We start from the raw sequence: 16,914 nt of genomic DNA, 5'->3' as shown, positions 1-16,914 counted from the left end.
GCACTGACTGATACATAGAGCTCCGTACCCTTTAGTTCAAATCCAAGGTGCTCTGGCAGTGCAGGAGAGAGGGGGGTCAGAGAGGGGGAGGGATGGCGGGAGGGATACAGAGAGAGATGGGGGAGCGGGGAGGTGAGGGAGGGTGGGAGAGAGAGAGAGAAAGAGAGAGAGAGAGAGAGAAACGTTGGTCAGGACTCTTCAGACACCAGCAGTCAGCCTGTGAGGTGAAAGCAGGTTAGTGGTGTCCCCTCCCGGCCTCCTGAGCCCCTGCCCTGGCACCCAGTCCCAAGAGCCCCAAGGGGGGTGGAGAGAGGAGACGTTAGGATCAGCAAGCAGGGCAGGTTGTTTAGAGATGAGCTGTGGGGTTAGTACCTGGTGGGGAGGCAGAGGTGCGAGAGTCAGCTGGCAGATGTCCCCAGGGAGGAAAGGTGAGTGGGGGTGGCGGTCCGAGGAGTCCCTGTTCTCCCCCCGCCCCCCAGCTCCAGTGCCAGGCCTTCCGCATTCTCACACTCCTCCTGCAGACTGCCTGCTCAGCCCTGAGCTCATTCACGGGGCCCTTTTCTCTGTTCCGAACGAGGGCGTAGGGGGCCCAGACTGGCCTTTGTCCGTGTCCTGCGTCCAAAGGCGTGGTTGGCCTGCCCATCTACTGGGAGCCCGGGCACCGAGACTCCTGCATTTATGGGGAGAGGCTCCAGGCAGCAGGTCACTTCACATGACACCACCAACACCCTAGAAGCCTACGGGGCCTAGGCCTTGGGGTTTGAGCCTGATTTCACGACTTAGAAAAGCCAACTGCAACTTGTGGGAAGAGCCAGGTGGGTTCAGCTGCGGAACACGTGTGTCAGATGGTGGGCCACTTTCTGAAGTGGGATCGTATTGTAAATGTGTGTCTTCAGAGCCCTATGAGGTGGGCACCCACAGCCTAGAGGGGCTGCGGATCAAAGGGCCCTGCCCGAGGGTCAGCCCTGCCCCAGACCCACTGCGTCTCCAAGCGCACCCGGCCTAGCCACCTCTCAGGCTCTGTTAAAATCGGATCTCTGGGAGCTCTGCTACCCAGCTGTGCTTCAGAATCATCCCAGACAACGGGATCAGGGTCTCAGGTGGGAGCCCAGAAATCTCAACAGTGTTTCTGAAAGCTCCCCTATCATTCTCATGTGGCCAACACCTATCTGCAGGCTCCGAGTCTCAGTTTTGTTCCTAACGTGCTGTGTGCATGTGGGCGAGTCTGGTCTCGGTTTCCTCATCTGTCGAAAGTGGCTGTCCACAGTGAGAGGGAGACGCGAGCGGCCTGGACAGCGGGAGGCGCAGTGCGTGTACGGGAGCCCAGTCTGCGGCCTCCCTGCGTGCACAGTCAGCTCTCGAGATCCAGGGAGGAGGGGAGACTGTGTTCTGGTGTCTCCTCTCCTCCAGAGGAAGGAGAACGTGCGGCCCATCAGCAGGAGGTCTTGTGCTGTTCCTGCCGATTGAGTCTCCGGGCCCCACTGCCTAGTCATGAGGAAAATGACCACCTGGAGAAGCGAGTGGGGGTCCCAAAGCCATTGAAGAGTTTTCTTCTGCTTCCCAGCTCTGGGAACCAAGTAGCAGCCACAGCAGCAGGGTCTAGGCCTCCTAAGGGACCTCCCCTTTCAGTCAAAGGCCTGTTTGGGGTGGACCAGCGGTGGCCGACAGGACTGGTGAGGTCACTGAGAGCTTGCCCAGTCTCCAGGGAGGCAGCCCTGCTTCCCTCTCACCAGGGACAGATTCGGAGGGGTCTGTGGCTAAGTCTGCTCCTGTCAAAGGTGTCTCCAGCTCCTCATGTGCACAGGCTGCCTGTCAGCCAGAATGCAGCGGCGCCACTGAATCACAGACAGGTCCCACTGGGCAGAAATCTGCATACTGACCAGTAACCATGGCAACCTGATGCCGGACTCCCATGAGGGCCAGGTTTACCAGACAACATACAAAGTCTTCATCCTAGCCTTGTCCAACGACACACACTTACGGGGGCCTGGCTGAGGAGGCCATGATGTGGGCCCCTGATGAGAACACATGCTCGTGTGTTTGTGCAGGTGTGTGCAGGGGGGTGAGCAGATGTGTGTGTTTCACACCAGTGCAGGCATGTGCTTGTGTTTGAGTATGTGTGAGCACGTGTGTGTTTGAACATGTGCGAGTATATGCTTGCGTGTGTGTGTCCCCGTAGGTGTGTGTGTTTTTCACTTGGGGGGTATACAGATGCACAAGGTTTGACTCTTGGGAAGTGGAGGGGCTGTCAGGGGAAGAAGGAGAAGCTTCAAAGTGCTACTGTGGCCACAGGCTCCGTTTCTGTGGCCATTGCAAAAGGTAATCTGGCCTAGAAGCTGTCTGGGCGGAAAGTCAGACACTTTGCTCAGGACGTGCTTGGAGTCAGCGTCCAGGGCGCTGGTGCCGGCCCTCCCAGCCCCTGCCCCACAGCAGCTGTAGCGGGAGAGGTGCTAAGCTGCCCTCCAACCACGGCAGCTGGCTCTCTGCTAAGCCCTTCCTAAGCGTCACTGCCCTTCTTCCTCACGGCGACCCTCGAGGCGTAACTGTTAACTATCCCCATTTCGCAGATGAGAAAACCAACTCGGGTTCAATGAGGCCCCAGAACCGGTAAGCTCAGGGGCTGCCGTCATCATTCAGATCTGGCTGGATCCAAAGCCTGAACATTTAAGCTAGCATTTTCTACTACCTTTTCAATAAGTATCTGATAGACACAGAGAGCTCTGGGCCAAGTGCATGAGCAATATAAACCCTCCACGGAAAGGTAACAGCAAGGATCCTGATAACACCAGGCCGAAAGCCCCGTGGCAGCATTTCTCGGCTTTTTCTGGGTTCCTGGGGCCCTGCTGATCCTCTGAGCAGCTCTGAGCCGAAAGCTGAAGCTGCCCAGCTGGCAGAGAAGCTTGGCCAGTGGCCGAGCTCTGGAGGCTCCGCTCCTCTGATTCACGATGGGCTGGGACTCCCTGTCCACAGCAGTCCTGTAAGCCAGGGAGGCTCTGGGACTGAGGGTGAAAAGGAATAGGCCCTCCACTGCCTCTCTCCCCTGGTCCTTAGCTTCAGCCTGGCTGCTCTGTTCCCTCCAGAGGCCCCTCCTGACCTCCGGCCCTCCAGTGGGGCTGGATCTGACTCTGCAATTCTTCCTGGAGCCTGGACTCTGAAGAATTCTGTTGGGCCACATGCCCTGCCCACAGCTCTGCTCTTATCCCTACAGCCTTCCACCCTGGCCTCCAACTGGGGGGCCTGGGGAGAGTGCTGCCTCCCACACTCCGTGAAAACAGTTGACCATCTGGGCCATCTCGGCCCAGCCCCCACCTCCCTGGGGCCTCTACTTTCCTCTTTTTGTCTTAGCTTCCAGGCTCTAGCAGGGAGAAGGAGGTGATGATTTCTAGGCTTTTGTGCTGTGGCCTAAGGAGGACTGGGAAGACTCATTCACTCCACTCTGAGACCCAAACCCGCAAACGCCTTTTCTCTCAAGGGCCACCTAATTGTCCCCCTGCCCCCATCCTGCTTTCTGCCTCTTCTGGAACCCCACTCTCTATACCCAGGCACCGCCACTTTGGCTCCTAATTCTTCATGGGACCCAGCTGTCCTCCTTGGAGAGGAGGAGGTGGGGGTTGGGCCGAGCGGGGGCCTAGAGCGCTCTGGAGGATGGGAACCCGGGGCTTGCCGACAGCTGGGCCCCGCACGAGGCCCGGAGTCCTCGGGCCTGGCCCGGGGCTTATTCTCTGCTCCACCTCCACCTGGTGGCCCTTGCAGAAATTGCTCCCAGCTTCAAAACACTCCACCATTACGGTCTCCTCTTTCTGCTGCAGGGCTCACGTTTTTTTCAGCGAACTATGCAAACCAGAAAGCTTCAACCTCACAAGTAGAAGAAAGGAAGGGAATGAAGCTCTGGAGGGGGACTCAGCCCAGAGAGGGCCTGGAGAGAATCACCCATTATCCCTTGAGTCCTCATTCCCTCTATCTTTTAGCAGGCAGCAAACCCCCATGCCGTCCTACCCCAGAGCCGCAGAAATGCCTCTGGTCTCTGGCCTCCATGGAAACCACTGCCCTGGGGCTTGTTCTCCCTCAGCCCCCCTTCCCCACTCTCCATCACCCCAAATCAAAACCAAACAAACTCTGGCCAGACCCCGAGACAGGCTGAGAACTTGTTTTTCTCTCTCAAACTCTGGCCCACACGTGCACGCCCACACGTGCACGCACTTGCTGCCTGGCCCCATGAGCACGTGATCTCCTCCAACAGGCCTTATAAGGCAGGTGAGGGCCCCACTCGGGCTTCCGCGCACTGCTAGCCTGACCTGAGCAGCGCTGCCCAGACCTGAGCGCGGCTGCGGCCGCCTGCAGAGAGGGCGCGGTGTTATCGCGCCCAGAGCCCCCAAGAAGGGGAAGAGGCGGGTGGGGTGGGGGTGGCAGGGGGAATATCCGTCTCCTCCAGATGGGCTTCGAGTGAGCCCTGAGGGCTGACAGGAGCCCAGGAAAACCACCACTCCCTCCCCAAACTCCCCTCTCCCAAAGCCCCCTCTAAGTCTTGCTAAGCAAGGCCCCAGCCCTCCCGCTCGGGGAGATTATCAGTCACCAGGGAAGGAAAGAAATAGAAGAAAGAGACATACTGGAGAAGTTGACCATTGCGAACTGTTGACACCTGTCCCCGGTGTATCCCACAGGACACCTACCAAAAGAAAGAAAACCAGAAAGAGAGAGCCAGGATAGCGAGACACAGGCACGGCAACACCCCGGCACGGGCTCCTGCCGATGCCAGCTGGGTTCCTTGCCACCGTTAGCACTTGTGCTGGCCTCGCCACTCTGCCCCTTACCTGCAGCCCTGAACTTGCAACCCAAGGATTAGGCCAAAAATGAAAAACAAAGCAAAACAAAAGAACAAACCAAAATACAAAAAAAAAAACCAAACAGCCAAAGATCAAAACAACCAACTCCCCTGGCCCTATGCCCTACGTCGGGGGACTGCACCCGGAAGCTTTCTAAGGAGCAGGGACTTGTGTTTGTATCTTCAAACATACTTTGCTTAGGATCTGGCATGTACAATCGCAAAGGCAGTTTCTCCAAACATCTCTGTCCGAAGAATCCGTTTGGACATCTGGAGAAGGAAAAGGGGAAAAATCACAGAACAAACTGGCATCATCCGCGAGGCTTAGGTTAGAAATCAAAGTGCACAGTGATGAATGAGAAAACCAAGTCGGGCGCTGGGGCACACTCGTCGCTGCAGGGGCTGGAGTCAGGGCTGGGGGAAGGGCTCAGAAATCTTCCAAATCTCTCTACTAGATGTTGCTCTGTAGGTGGTGGGGGGCAGGGGTGGGGCGGAAAGGAGGATGATTTAGGGAAAAGTGGGTGGAAAGATTGGAAAACCTCATGCCTAATTGTCCTGTGGTCGGTGAGACTTCCCTTCTGACCTGCCTGGGACCCCGTGAAGCCCGAACGGTAGCCCCTTAGTGGCAGGCAGGGTGCCGGGAGCCTTCCAGAATACCAGGTTCTGGGAAGCCACTCCTTCCAGGCCCTACCAACGGCTTCTCTCCAGGGCCCTGGGCAGGTTTTCTCATCCATGAAACAGCCCCCAGGAAGCTCAAAGGAGAACACCGGAACGCTGTTTCTAGACTGTGTGCCTGTGACAAAAGTGACCTTGGAGAGGTTTCATCTGTTCTCTCAAAGAGGGTTCTGTGGCCAAATAAATTTAGGAAATCCAACCCCAGGTTTCCTTGTAGAGTTGCAGTGCGCACTGGCATAGGAAAAGCTAGGAAAAATTTTGGAGGAAAGAGCTGAATATTCCAGTCTGTCCCAGATTTATTTGACCATGGAAGATGTTTTTTTGAGGAACCCTTGTAAACATGTTTGGGGAAAGCTGCCCTGGAGCAATACACGTGGAAAAAAAAAAGCTTAGCGGGAACAGGTGAGGCTGGAGAGGAGCTGGAATTACCAGCATCTCAAAGCCGGCCTGCTGAGGCCAGGTGTAGGGCATCTGCCCTCAGGTGGCAAGAATCACAACTGCGGGGGAGGGCCGAAGCAGGCTCCCTGAGGACCCTGAAACCTCTTCCACTTGGGGGGGCTCCTGGCTGCCTGGGCCGCCTGTCCTTTCCCGGGACCTGCTCTTCCATCACTCCCTGGCTCTGGTGGGAGTGCGTTCTCCCATGTTGGGGCCTCTGTAGCTGCCCGGCACCACCCACGCTCCCTGACCTTGTCTTTACCCCCACGTACACTGTCTTCTGCTCTCTGGCTGCCTCAAGTCCCTGGCCTGCAGGTTTGGGGGAGACATGCCCAGCCCTGGACTTCTGAACCCCAGCAAGGCTAGATACCTAAGGCGAAGCTTACAGACAGGACCAGACTGACCACCCTTATTCCCCTACTCAAAGATGGGTTCAGGCTGCCTCTGTCTCTTCCTTATTGGGAAATTGGGTAACCCCGTCACCAGAGTTCCCTCAATAAGTAGCTATTCCACATGAGTCAGTAAGCTTCCTTGAGAGGTGAGCGTACTCCACCTCTTAGCATCCTGTCTACCGACCGACCATCAGCAGCCCCGGCAGCTCAGAGGGGATGGTTGCCTCTGGCTGTGATACACTCGCGGAACTGTTGCCCCCAGTCTAGCCTGGGGGCGTGGGGGTGGGCAGGCAGCTGGAGTCGCTCTAGGCCTTGATGCAGGGGAGGCGGGAGGCTGGTCCTTGCAGTGGTGGTCGTGTGCATGTGGGAATGCCTGGCCTGTGGGTAGTGGTGGAGGGCTGGGGAGTGTCTGGAGAGTGTGGCGGGGGTGGGGGTTACAATGGAACTCGATGCGCCCTCGTCCTGTTGAACAGGGTGGCTCGGGGGAGGAGGCTACTGTTGTCAGTACATCCTTCTCTGGTCTAGGCATCCCATCCCAGGAAAATGCACGTAGTTGCTAAGGCTTCCCAACCAGCTCTAGTCAGGCTCAGCTCTCCTTCCTCAGCTCTCAGAGACTGATGTCCGCTTGGGGTGGGGGCTGGAGGGGGGAAGTGATTTTTAAAGCAGCAGCACCTTTGGGATGGATAAAGACCCAGGAAGTTGCCAAAATGACTCTTGGAATCCAGAGGAATAGGAAAGAGATAGGTTTGACTGTGTCCAATGTCTGAGATTAGCCCGGCTTGTGTGTGTGTGTAGGTGTTTAAGAGAGAGAGTGGGGTAGTGCGGGGGCAGGAGGGGGCAAAGGGGAAATCGGTTTCCACTGCTGACAGTTAGGGATGCTGTCCCATGGCTCTTGGAGACCAATGATAAGGGAGGACAACCTGGCGTCCCTGATCCCACACCCAGCCTGGACTAACTTGACTGTAATCTATCTTTCATGGCCACTGACTTGTACAAAACTCCAGGTGGCACCGTGGGTATGGTCTCAAATACGAATGTGTCCCTTGGAGTTGTGTAATATGGTCCTAATCTTCCTGCCCCAGCAAAGTGTCTTCCCCACTGGCTGAAAGAAAAAAGGCAGTGGGGGATGGGCACAGTGCAGGGGTTGGGGGACTGACAGCCCATACTGTTCTTTGGGTACTAGATCTTTCCAGCAGGCTTCTGGGCTCTCCTTACTCCTGTTTGTTGAGAATGAGCCATGTCCAGGAGCCTGGGGCTTCGCTGGGGAAGATTCTGGGGGTGGGCCTATAGCCTTGCTACCCTGTGCTCAGGACCAGGTAACGGGGTATGGGCTACATAAACCTATCAACCACGAGGGGGGTCTGACTCCATGTGGGGAGCTGGCTGGTAGTGGGTACATTCCCACTGAAACAGGGATGCGCCCTCTGAGTTTCAGGGGCACAGGGGACAGATGAGAAGGAGCGGCAGGTCATAGCTTTCTTAGCCCTCCCCCAAGTCCTCCACTGTGACTATGGGAAGGTCTGTGCCCAGGGCTGGAGAAGAGCAGAGGTGAGACAGGGGCAGAGAGGAGAGCCCATGGGCTGTCTCTGGGGTGACAGAGGTTGGGACTCTGCCTCCCCGTTTTCCCACCCACCTCCCGGGCCTCGGTTTCTCCTTTTGGTAGCCTGGGGATAATGCCATGTGTGCTGCCCTCACCCGGGGGAGGGGGAGGATGAAGGATGAGGGTGTGCCCCGGGCACTGGAGGGGGGTGGAGGGTCTCTGGCCTCATGAGGGGTGGGGCGGAGATGTAGAGAGGATGAGCAGGCAGATGGTATGGGATGGGAGACCCACCTGGACATGGGGTGGGGCAGGCGGGGGATGAGCTTGATGGGAGAGGGAGGCATGCCGCTGGTATGTGCACAGGGCTGGAAAGAGTCTTGTTCTGTCATCATCCCCTGAACCAGTCCCCAAGAGTCACGCACCAACCGTGCTCCACAAAAACACGGAGAGAAGAGGAGAAAGCAGCGAGAAGTGCAGAGGCCCCTGTCTGGCCCAGACAGGGGACGGTCACCTGGATTTGGACCCCCATTTTCAAATCCCCCTAAGTTTTCTTTTTTAAAACAAAATTCAGCATCCGTGCCACTGTTTATTTTGGCTCTGAATTCCAGAAAAACAGGAGGGACGGAGTGTGCCTGCTTTTCAACACTCCCTGCGGGGCTCTGAACCAATACACAACAAGTGTCAGAAAACCAGGAAGGAAAACTGATTTTTATAGAAACTGGCATGAAACTGACCAGTCTAGTTTCATTATCCAAGCTAAGCGGAAATGCAAAACAATCAAAATAAAAAGTAAACAAACAGCACAAATGGTAAGACGTGAGCTCCGTTTCCTAGACTGTCTCCTTTCAAATCCGTGCGGGTGTCATCAGGAATCCCAAGAGGCCTGCCCCCCCTTCCCTCCCGGCTCACCCGCCCCCAGAACGGCCTCTGGGTTCTGCCCTGCCCCCCTCCCCCCTGTCCTTCTCCAGCACAGCTCTGAGGACCTGCCCTCCTGAAAGTGAGCCTCACCGGGGACACCCCTCTCCCCTGAGGGCTCAGAGAGTCAGGGAAGTTGGTTCCAGGAGCCCTGGCTGGGGCTGATGTGGGGCAGGTTGAAATGGGGAGGTCGTGGTTTTGGGTACCAACTTCAAGTTCTAAGTAGTGAACCCCAGTTGCCCCTGGGACACCATCTTCACAACGATTGAGGCTCCTGCCCTCTGCTTCTCTGACTTAGCTGGGTGTGACTCAGAGGGTCCTAGGGGTACAGCCTTGTGGCAGGACCCTGTGGAAACCCATATTGCTCATCACACCCCTTTCCACACTAAACACTAGCACTGGAGCCCTGGGCCCCCATGGCCTTCCTCAGCCCCGGCACCTGTCCTGGGTGGCTGAAACCTTCCCAGCCTGGAGCCAGGGCTGATCTCAGTGATGCTGCTGGATTCCTTCAAGGTTTCAGTGTCCGAGGGGCTAGGGAAGAGGAAAGGCCTCCACTACCAAGGAAAGTGTGTGTGTGTGTGTGTGTGTTGGGGGGTAAAAGAAGAGGAGCGGACAGGGCTGGGGGATGTCTGTGAGGTATACAGAACCTTTATGAGTTTCTATAGATCAACTGCAGAGAGCTCAGAGCGTTTTCATGGCTAGAATGTTCCCTGGGGTCTGTTGCATGAATGTGTGGCAGCCTCTAGAGGCAGAAGGAGAAAGATGAGGGGCTGAGTCCAGGCTGAGAACTTCCCTGGGGGACCTGCTGTTGCTGCTGGGACAGTCCCCGGAAATTCAGGATGGGGGAGGCCAGTAAGGGGATGGCAGCAGGTGAAGGGTGGGGCTGGGGGGGGAAGCCAGCAAAGGAGGCCCGCTGGGGCAAGAGGCACAGATCCGCCTGGCAGTCCGGGCCCACCTGGCCCAGCACTGAGGGGGGAGTGTCAAGGAGGCACGGCCCCTCATTATCACTTTGTGAGGTGGAGGGGTCTTGGGCTAAGGCTGTAGTCAATGGGGAGATGCAGCTCTGGAACTGGAGCCCAGAGGCAGGAGAGCTGAGAAGTGCTGAATCTGACCTTGTCTGTGGGGAGGGCAAACGCCTCTCTCTAAGCTTCCACCAATACTCTGGTGGCCTCTGCCCAGATGCCATGGGAATGGGGCAACTGTGGCACCTCGCCAGGGTCCTAGGCTTGGGGTGCTTTGAAAACCCGAAGTTAACTAGTGCCCCCCACCCCTCCCCAGTCTGGCCAGAACCTGGGCTGCCCTCACCAAGCTCTCCCTCCAGCTCCTCACTCACCCACCAGAGTCTGTCAGGGCTCGCTGTGGGCTCAGCTGCGTGGATAGGACCCAGCTGGGCCTGAATAAGCCCTCCTGGGTTACTGTGGGCTCAGCTGTGCGGATAGGACCCAGCTGGGCCTGAATAAGCCCTCCTGGGTTACTGTGCCCCCATCTGCCCTGTTCGCTAAGGGGAGCAGGATGGAGATCCTGCTGGGAGCCCCAGCCTGAGCTTCTCCTCAACCCTGACATCGCCCCCATTGGGCCACACCCAGAGCGGTATCCTCACTGGTGTCCTTTCACCCCACAGAGAGGGGCTGGGGTTGGAATGGAACAAGCAGCACCCAGGGCATATCTGGACACCAGGCAGAGAGAGCAGCCAGGTCTTGAGGCGAGCACTGGATGCAGAGTTCTCGTCTCCCCTCAAGGCTAGGAGAGCAAACCCTCCACTACCAAGGGTGCTGGGAATTGTGCTCTGCCTGACCCTGCCAAACTCTTCACTGCTGGGGAAGACACACCCTGGGAAATGTTCATCAGAACACAGTTTGGAAAGTTGCTGAGCGATGGGGGGAGAAAGAGGCGGGGAGACAGAGAGCGGGAAGGGGAGAGAAAGAGCGAGAACCCAGTGCCTAGGGCATAGACTGGCATCCCCATCTCCTTAAAAGTGTTGGTGAAAGCGTGGACACTGGGAGATGGGGTGGGCTGGGGCCTGAGAAACTGGCGCTGCAGAAGCCCCGAACTCTTCAGGGTTGACTTCTCCCTAGATTCCCAGAAAGGGCTAGGGAGAGGGGCAAACCTCCCTGTCTACACCCCTTGGGGACCCCCTGTCCGTGGCTTGAAGCCGACTTTGCCTAGAGCCCTCCGCCTCTGCCCCAGCCTCTCTCGCCCTACTCTTGCCCTCTGCCCGCCCCCACTGGTCACTTACTTGCAGGAGAGCTGGTTGATGCCCTCGATGTAGTAGCAGACGCCTCCATTGACACAATAGGACTTGGCTGTCTCGTTGCACTTCCGGGCGTGCCCCGACCAGGATGACAGGGTGGTACTCACTGGAGGTATGAGAGACACGTGCCAATGACCCACTGAGACCACCTCTGGGCCCCAGGAACCACCTCTCTGCGGGCCCTTCACGGCCCATCTCAAAGCTGGAAGATCAGGAACTGCAGGAGTAGCTGGAGGGGAAGGTCTGGGGTTCCTCCCAGTCACCAGCAAGGCGGAGGGGAGGCCGCCAGGGGCTCGGACCGTTCGCCCAGCCCCAGCCTGCACCTGTACTCTGGCCCGAAGTGCTCAAACCCCAAAAGGCCAGGGAGATGTGCGATACTGGGGAGGGAGATAAGCAGCTGGTGGAAATAAGAGCCCGTGTCTTGCCTGCCTTTCTGGGGCTCCGCCGTTGGCGGATGAGACATCATGTCTTTTGTGGGGAACAAAGTCACGGGTGCAGGGAGGAGACCTCCACATCCATCTGCACCGCTTGGGATCTCGAGGTGGCTAGGAGGTGGCTGGAGGGGAGCTGGGCTTGGAGGGGAGCGGCCCCTTTCGGACACGCGTTCTCTAAGATCTCCAGAGACGTGAGGAGAGCCCTAGCTCCCGTGTCTTCCTCCTTTGTCCCAGAGAGGACAAGGGGAACCTCTAGGCCTCGACAGCCCAGGCTATAAATCCTGGAGGTCAGGTTGCTGGAGAGGAGGTGGGCTGGGGAAGAGGCCCGCAGGGTCGCTGGGATGTGGACACTGGGTGAGCGTGAGACGGAGCCTTAAGGCTGCTGACCCAGCCTGCGCAGCTGATGGGTGGGATTCATGTGATAAATGAAAGTAACTCTGGTTCTGCTCCCCCAGGGGATGGCATCTAGAAACCTGCTTTCAAGGGAAAAGTCTTGTCCCCAGTGTTGGTTTTCATCTGCGAGCTGACTCCCGAGGCCGTGTCTCCAGGCTGGGCAGCACCTCAGCCTCAGGGGCTCCGAGGGTCTCTGGCTCCCACCCAGCGGCGGCCTCCTGCCTGAGGTGGCCCACGCTACCCCGGCTGCTCCTGTCTCCTCAGGGGTGCCGAGCCCCTACCCGCCCCCTTCCCATGGCGATGGGGTTGAGAGGAGGAGGAGAAGGGCAGGCACTTGGCGCCCTCAGTGTTTAGACGTGTGGGAGACAGATGGAGCGCGGGGACTGGGAGTGTATACACAGCCCTGCCTCTGTATATGTCTGAGGAGCTCGCTGATAAAAGCCGGCGGGCAGGGCCCGCTCCCACCGTCCCCTCCACACCATGCCCGCTGCCGGGCCGGCATCCCTGAGCCCCACCGCTGCGGAGTCTCCTCCCAACACATGATGCCACACTCAGCTGGGACAGGAGGCCTCTGCTGGTCTCTGCCCACTCTGGGTCAGGGAGACCCAGGGAACCAAGAAAGGGACAGAGCAGAGAAATAGCTGAGGTGACCCTGCCTGCGAGTTGCAAAATCCGTTACTCTGGAGGACGCCAGAGGTTGCCCTGCCCTTCGGTTATGTTGCCAAGGAGGAGTGAAGGAATAGAGCCCGGGAACGCCTGTCCAGAGTCAGTGTGTGTTGCGACAAGGCCTCAGGGCTCCTGACGCCTGGCTGAGCATTCTCACTAGCCAGCTAGTCCCTCGTGGAAGAACATATCAGCACCAAGGCTTGACATGAGCAGACGAAGGCAAATACGATGTGGACCACAGGCTTGGGTCCTTTTGTGGGCGTTGACTAAGGCCAAGAGGTCTCAGCCCAACTTGATTACCTCTGTGGTTGTGGGTGGCAGAGATCGCCCATGGCTATACTGAGTGAGCAGTGGCCAGCAGTGAGGATGGTGGCTGGGGCCACAGCTCTATACTTGGGCCTGTCCGCACGCATGTCTCTGCTCATGGAGGCCTTGGGAGGCAGAGGGCGACTCTGGAAAGGAGATGGGGCCTCAGCTGGGATGCGCGGCCCATGCTGCCAGAGCGGTGTCATCATGGGCACTGGGCCGGGGCGCAGAAAGGCAAAAAACATGGGCAGTGGGGGAGCCAGTCACAGAGGGGGTTAAGGGAAATGACCAGAGGTGTTCCCTCTTCAGAAAGGAGTACCTGGAGGCCACCCCCTGTGATGGCAGGGCCTTCTCTAGTCACTGCAGCCCAGCCCCGCTGGTGGTGGAGGCTCAGGCCAGGAAGGTTCCCACACTGCAGACGTGCGTTCACGCTGTCGGGCGCATGCGCACTCCCAAGGCAGCACGCCTACGCTCCCTTGTCAGCGTGTCTGTATTTCTTCACTGCGTCCTCCCGACTTTGGGAAAGTGACATCTACACTCCAGGCTGGAGAGTCTGGCTGCTCCCTTGACACCCCCACTGGGATGGCTCCTAGTCTCCCCAGATGGGGCTCCCGATCACCTGCTTCCCTAGGCTTACTCATCTCACTGACTGAGCAGCACAGACCAAAGACCTGGAGGGCATCTTCCATTTCTTCTCCTCCTTTGTTTTCCCCGCCTATCTATCACTGAGGCTGCCTTTCTACCTGCTCCCAAGGCTCTGCCCACGTGTCCCTACCACTTCCCAGCCCCGGCCTCCATGGTCTGTTTCTTGGATGACCACGACAGCCTCCTCACTGGTCTTTCTGCCCTCACTCTCGCCTTCATCTCTCACCTTTTTGCTTCCCTGCCATCAAAGTGGTCTTTAAAATAGGTAAAAGCGGTCAGTCACTTCCATTCTCAAAACCCTCCAATGGCTTTCATTTACCCTCAGAATAAAGGCCCCCAGCTCCTCTCCCACTTCATGTCCTGTCCCTCTCTTGCAGTATCTTCAGACTGCACCGGCTTAGTCCAGCTCCTCTAACAAGCCAGGGGTCTTCCTGTCCAGGACTTTCAAAATCTCAATGTCTCAGAGAGGCTGCCCAGGCTCTCCCCTTACTCTTTCTCTTAGCTGCGTACACTTACAGGACTTATTCTAACAATTAAATGACAAGCTCCTTCACCAGCATGTAAGCTCCATCTAGGCAGGGTCCATGTCTGTCTGGCTCACCAACCAACTCCAGTATTTGGAGCAGCGTGTCACAGGCAACAGGTGCCTGACAAGCATTTACAAATATTTGTAACGAGCAAATGAACATCTGATTTTTCGGAGTAAGGTGCCTTCTACTACCGTCCCAGGAGCTCATCTGGTCACCTTGGCCTGAGGACGATAACTTTTCTTTAGACTAAAGCATTGTCTCCTATTATACGCAAATCTTCCTGGAAGGGCACCGGGACGTGGAGATCAAAACCACAGTGAGATGCCACTTCACAGCCCCTTGGATAGCTATAATCAAAAAGATGGACCAGAAAAGTGGAGAATTTGGAATCCCTGCACCTTGCTGGGGGGCATGTAAAATGGTGCAGCCGCTTGGGAGCACAGTCTGGTAGCTCCTCAAAAAATTAAACAGTTACCCTATGGCCAGGCAATTCCACTTCTAGGTATATACCCAAGAAAACTGGAAACCTATGTGCACATAAAAACTTGCTCACGGACGTTACAGCAGCATTATTCATTAGAGCCCAGATGGGGGAAAGCTTGGATGACCCAACAACCCACATTGCGGAATGTGACAAACAAAATGTGGAATAGCCGTGTAGTGGAACGTTGTGCAGCCATGAAAAGTAAAGGGCTACTGATGCAATATGGACGAACCTCAGAACCATGACGGTTGAGTGGAAGAGACCAGTCCTAAAAGGCCACATATTGTATGACTCTAGTTATATGAAAAGTCCAGAATACGTAAATCCGCAGAAGCAGAAAACAGATTTGTGGTTGCCAGAAGCAGAGGGGTGGGGGAATGGGGAGTGAATGCTAACGGGCATGGGGTTTCTTTTGGAGGTGATGAAAATGTCCTGGAATTGGTGGTGATGGTTGTTCAACCCTGTGAATACACTAAAAGCCACCGAATGACGTACTTTAAAAAGGAGAATTTTATGGTCTGTAAATTATACCCCCAAAAATTTGATTTAAAAAAAAATGCCGGGGGGGGGGACCTGGGGGGCTCAGTTGGTTTGGTGTCTGCCTTCGGCTTGGGTCATGAACCCGGTGTGCTGAGCTCGAGCCCTGCGACGGGCTCCCTGCTCAGTGGGGAGCCTGCTTCTTCCTCTTCTTCTGCCCCTCTCTCCACTCGTCATCCCTCTTGCTATCTCTCTCTCTCTCTCTCCCAAATAAAATCTTTTTAAAAAAGTGCCTGGAAGAATGGCTAAAATCAAAAACATTAGGAGCAGGATGTGTTGGTGAGGCTGGGGAGAAAAAGGAGCCCTCCTGCACTGTTGGTGGGAACGTAAACTGCTGTAGCTGCTGCAGAAAAGAGTATGAAAGTATGAAAAATAGAACTACCATATGATCCCGTAATTCCACTACGGGGTATTTACCCAAAGAATATGAAGACACTAATTCAAAAAGATATGTGCACCCCTCTGCTTACTGCAGTGTTATTTACAACAGCCAAGCTATGGAAGCAGTCTGAGCGTCCATCCTTAGACGAATGGATAGGGAAGATGGGCTGTAGAATGGAATATTACGCAGCCCTAAAAAATGAAATCTTGTTATTTGCAACTTAGGTGGATCTAGAGGGTACAGTGCTAAGCGAAATTAGAGAAAGACAAATACCATATGATTTCACCCATGTGGGATTTAAGAAACAAAACCAAAGGAACAAAGAAAAAGAGAGACAAACCAGAAATCTCTTAGCTATGGAGAACAAACTGATGGTGACCAGAGGGGAGGTGGCTGGGGGATGGGGGAAATAGGTGAAGGGATGAGAAGTACATTTGCGGTGAGCACAGGGTAAGGTAAAGGATTGCTGACTCACTCTATGGTACACCTGAAGCTGATGGAATGCACGTTAATTTCATTGGAATTAGAGGCCTCCTGGGCTTACCCTTCCCGGCATTTATCAGCCACGAGTGTCTTGGTGGCCGTGAGCTTTTGAGGGTCGCTGCGGGAAGGGCCAGGAGACGCTCTCCCCGCTGCTGGCTGTGCAACTGCTCTTCTCCACCGCTCATGGAGGATCCCCCACTTACTTTCAAGGCCCCGATCAAGTGATCTTCCTTCGTCAAGGCTCCCACCCGCCTGCCCAGTATGCCCCTTTCCTGTGGGTAAAGTTGCCTTTCCTCTTTCATGTGTTAGAACAGGCAGATGCTTTGAGTTGGGGTTTTGGCGTCCTGCCAGGAACTTGGAGGGACTTCGCTGGGAGCCAAGACTATGACTCCCCAGAGCTCTGAACCCGGTCTTTCTGAGTAAGGCCTTGCTGACTAGGTGAGCGGGAGAGCAGATGCGTGTGTGTGAGAGATGAAACAGCCTTTCTAAGCCCCCAGGTGAGGGACAGGCCCAGAAGCCTCTGCAGGGCTTCCGTGGACCTGTGACACCCCAGGTCAAATCTGCTTCCCCTTTGGGGCGAAGTGAAGCCCAGCTTGACATCCTGGGACTGGTGCGGCCACCTCCGGACGTTCCCTAGTTCTCTTTCAACTGGGGGTGAGGCAGTCGGTTTCTCTAACTCTGAGGTGGGCTGGACCAAGCTGATTGTTTTATTAAAAAGCACCACAGACTCCTTGCTGACTCCTTCTTCTCCCAGGCAAGCGGGGAGGCCGTCTCTTGTGAGCCGGCAGGGCTGGGACCGCAAGAAGCGTCTGCTCTGATTCGGGGAAGGGGCCTCCGGCTCCGCAGGAACAGAGCCAAAGCAGGCTGCCAAGGGCCCCAGCGATGCCCCTGGCGCAGCCCCTGCTCCTTGCCGCCCTCCCATGCCCTCTTCTGGCCACCACACCGCAGGAGCCCTGGCTTCCCTGGGGCCTGGGCGGGCCGGGCCAACCTTGGGATGAGTCACGGGGGGGGGGGGGGGGGGGGG

General features: G+C 56.4%; 1 protein-coding gene across 3 annotated transcripts in view; it reads right to left on the bottom strand.

Annotated features, from left to right (window-relative positions):
* NRG2 (neuregulin 2) overlaps positions 1-16,914 on the bottom strand; it is a 175,802-nt gene that overhangs the window by 11,506 nt on the left and 147,382 nt on the right. Inside the window, exons 4-6 of one of the 3 annotated variants that reach the window (XM_040622357.1) lie at positions 11,016-11,136; positions 5,016-5,092; positions 29-52 (exon numbers count right to left, since the gene is read on the bottom strand). The exons of 1 other annotated variant lie outside the window; for it this stretch is intronic. In XM_040622357.1, coding sequence (XP_040478291.1) covers positions 29-52; positions 5,016-5,092; positions 11,016-11,136 — 222 coding nt within the window. The remainder of the gene's footprint in view (positions 1-28; positions 53-5,015; positions 5,093-11,015; positions 11,137-16,914) is intronic. One more of the 3 variants, XM_040622356.1, reaches the window with a different exon arrangement.

Source organism: Ursus maritimus, unplaced genomic scaffold, assembly GCF_017311325.1.
Source record: "Ursus maritimus isolate PB19 unplaced genomic scaffold, ASM1731132v1 scaffold_5, whole genome shotgun sequence".
Lineage (NCBI taxonomy): Eukaryota > Metazoa > Chordata > Mammalia > Carnivora > Ursidae > Ursus > Ursus maritimus.
The sequence above is the reverse complement of the archived record's forward strand: the minus strand, read 5'-3'. Positions and strand labels throughout refer to the sequence as shown.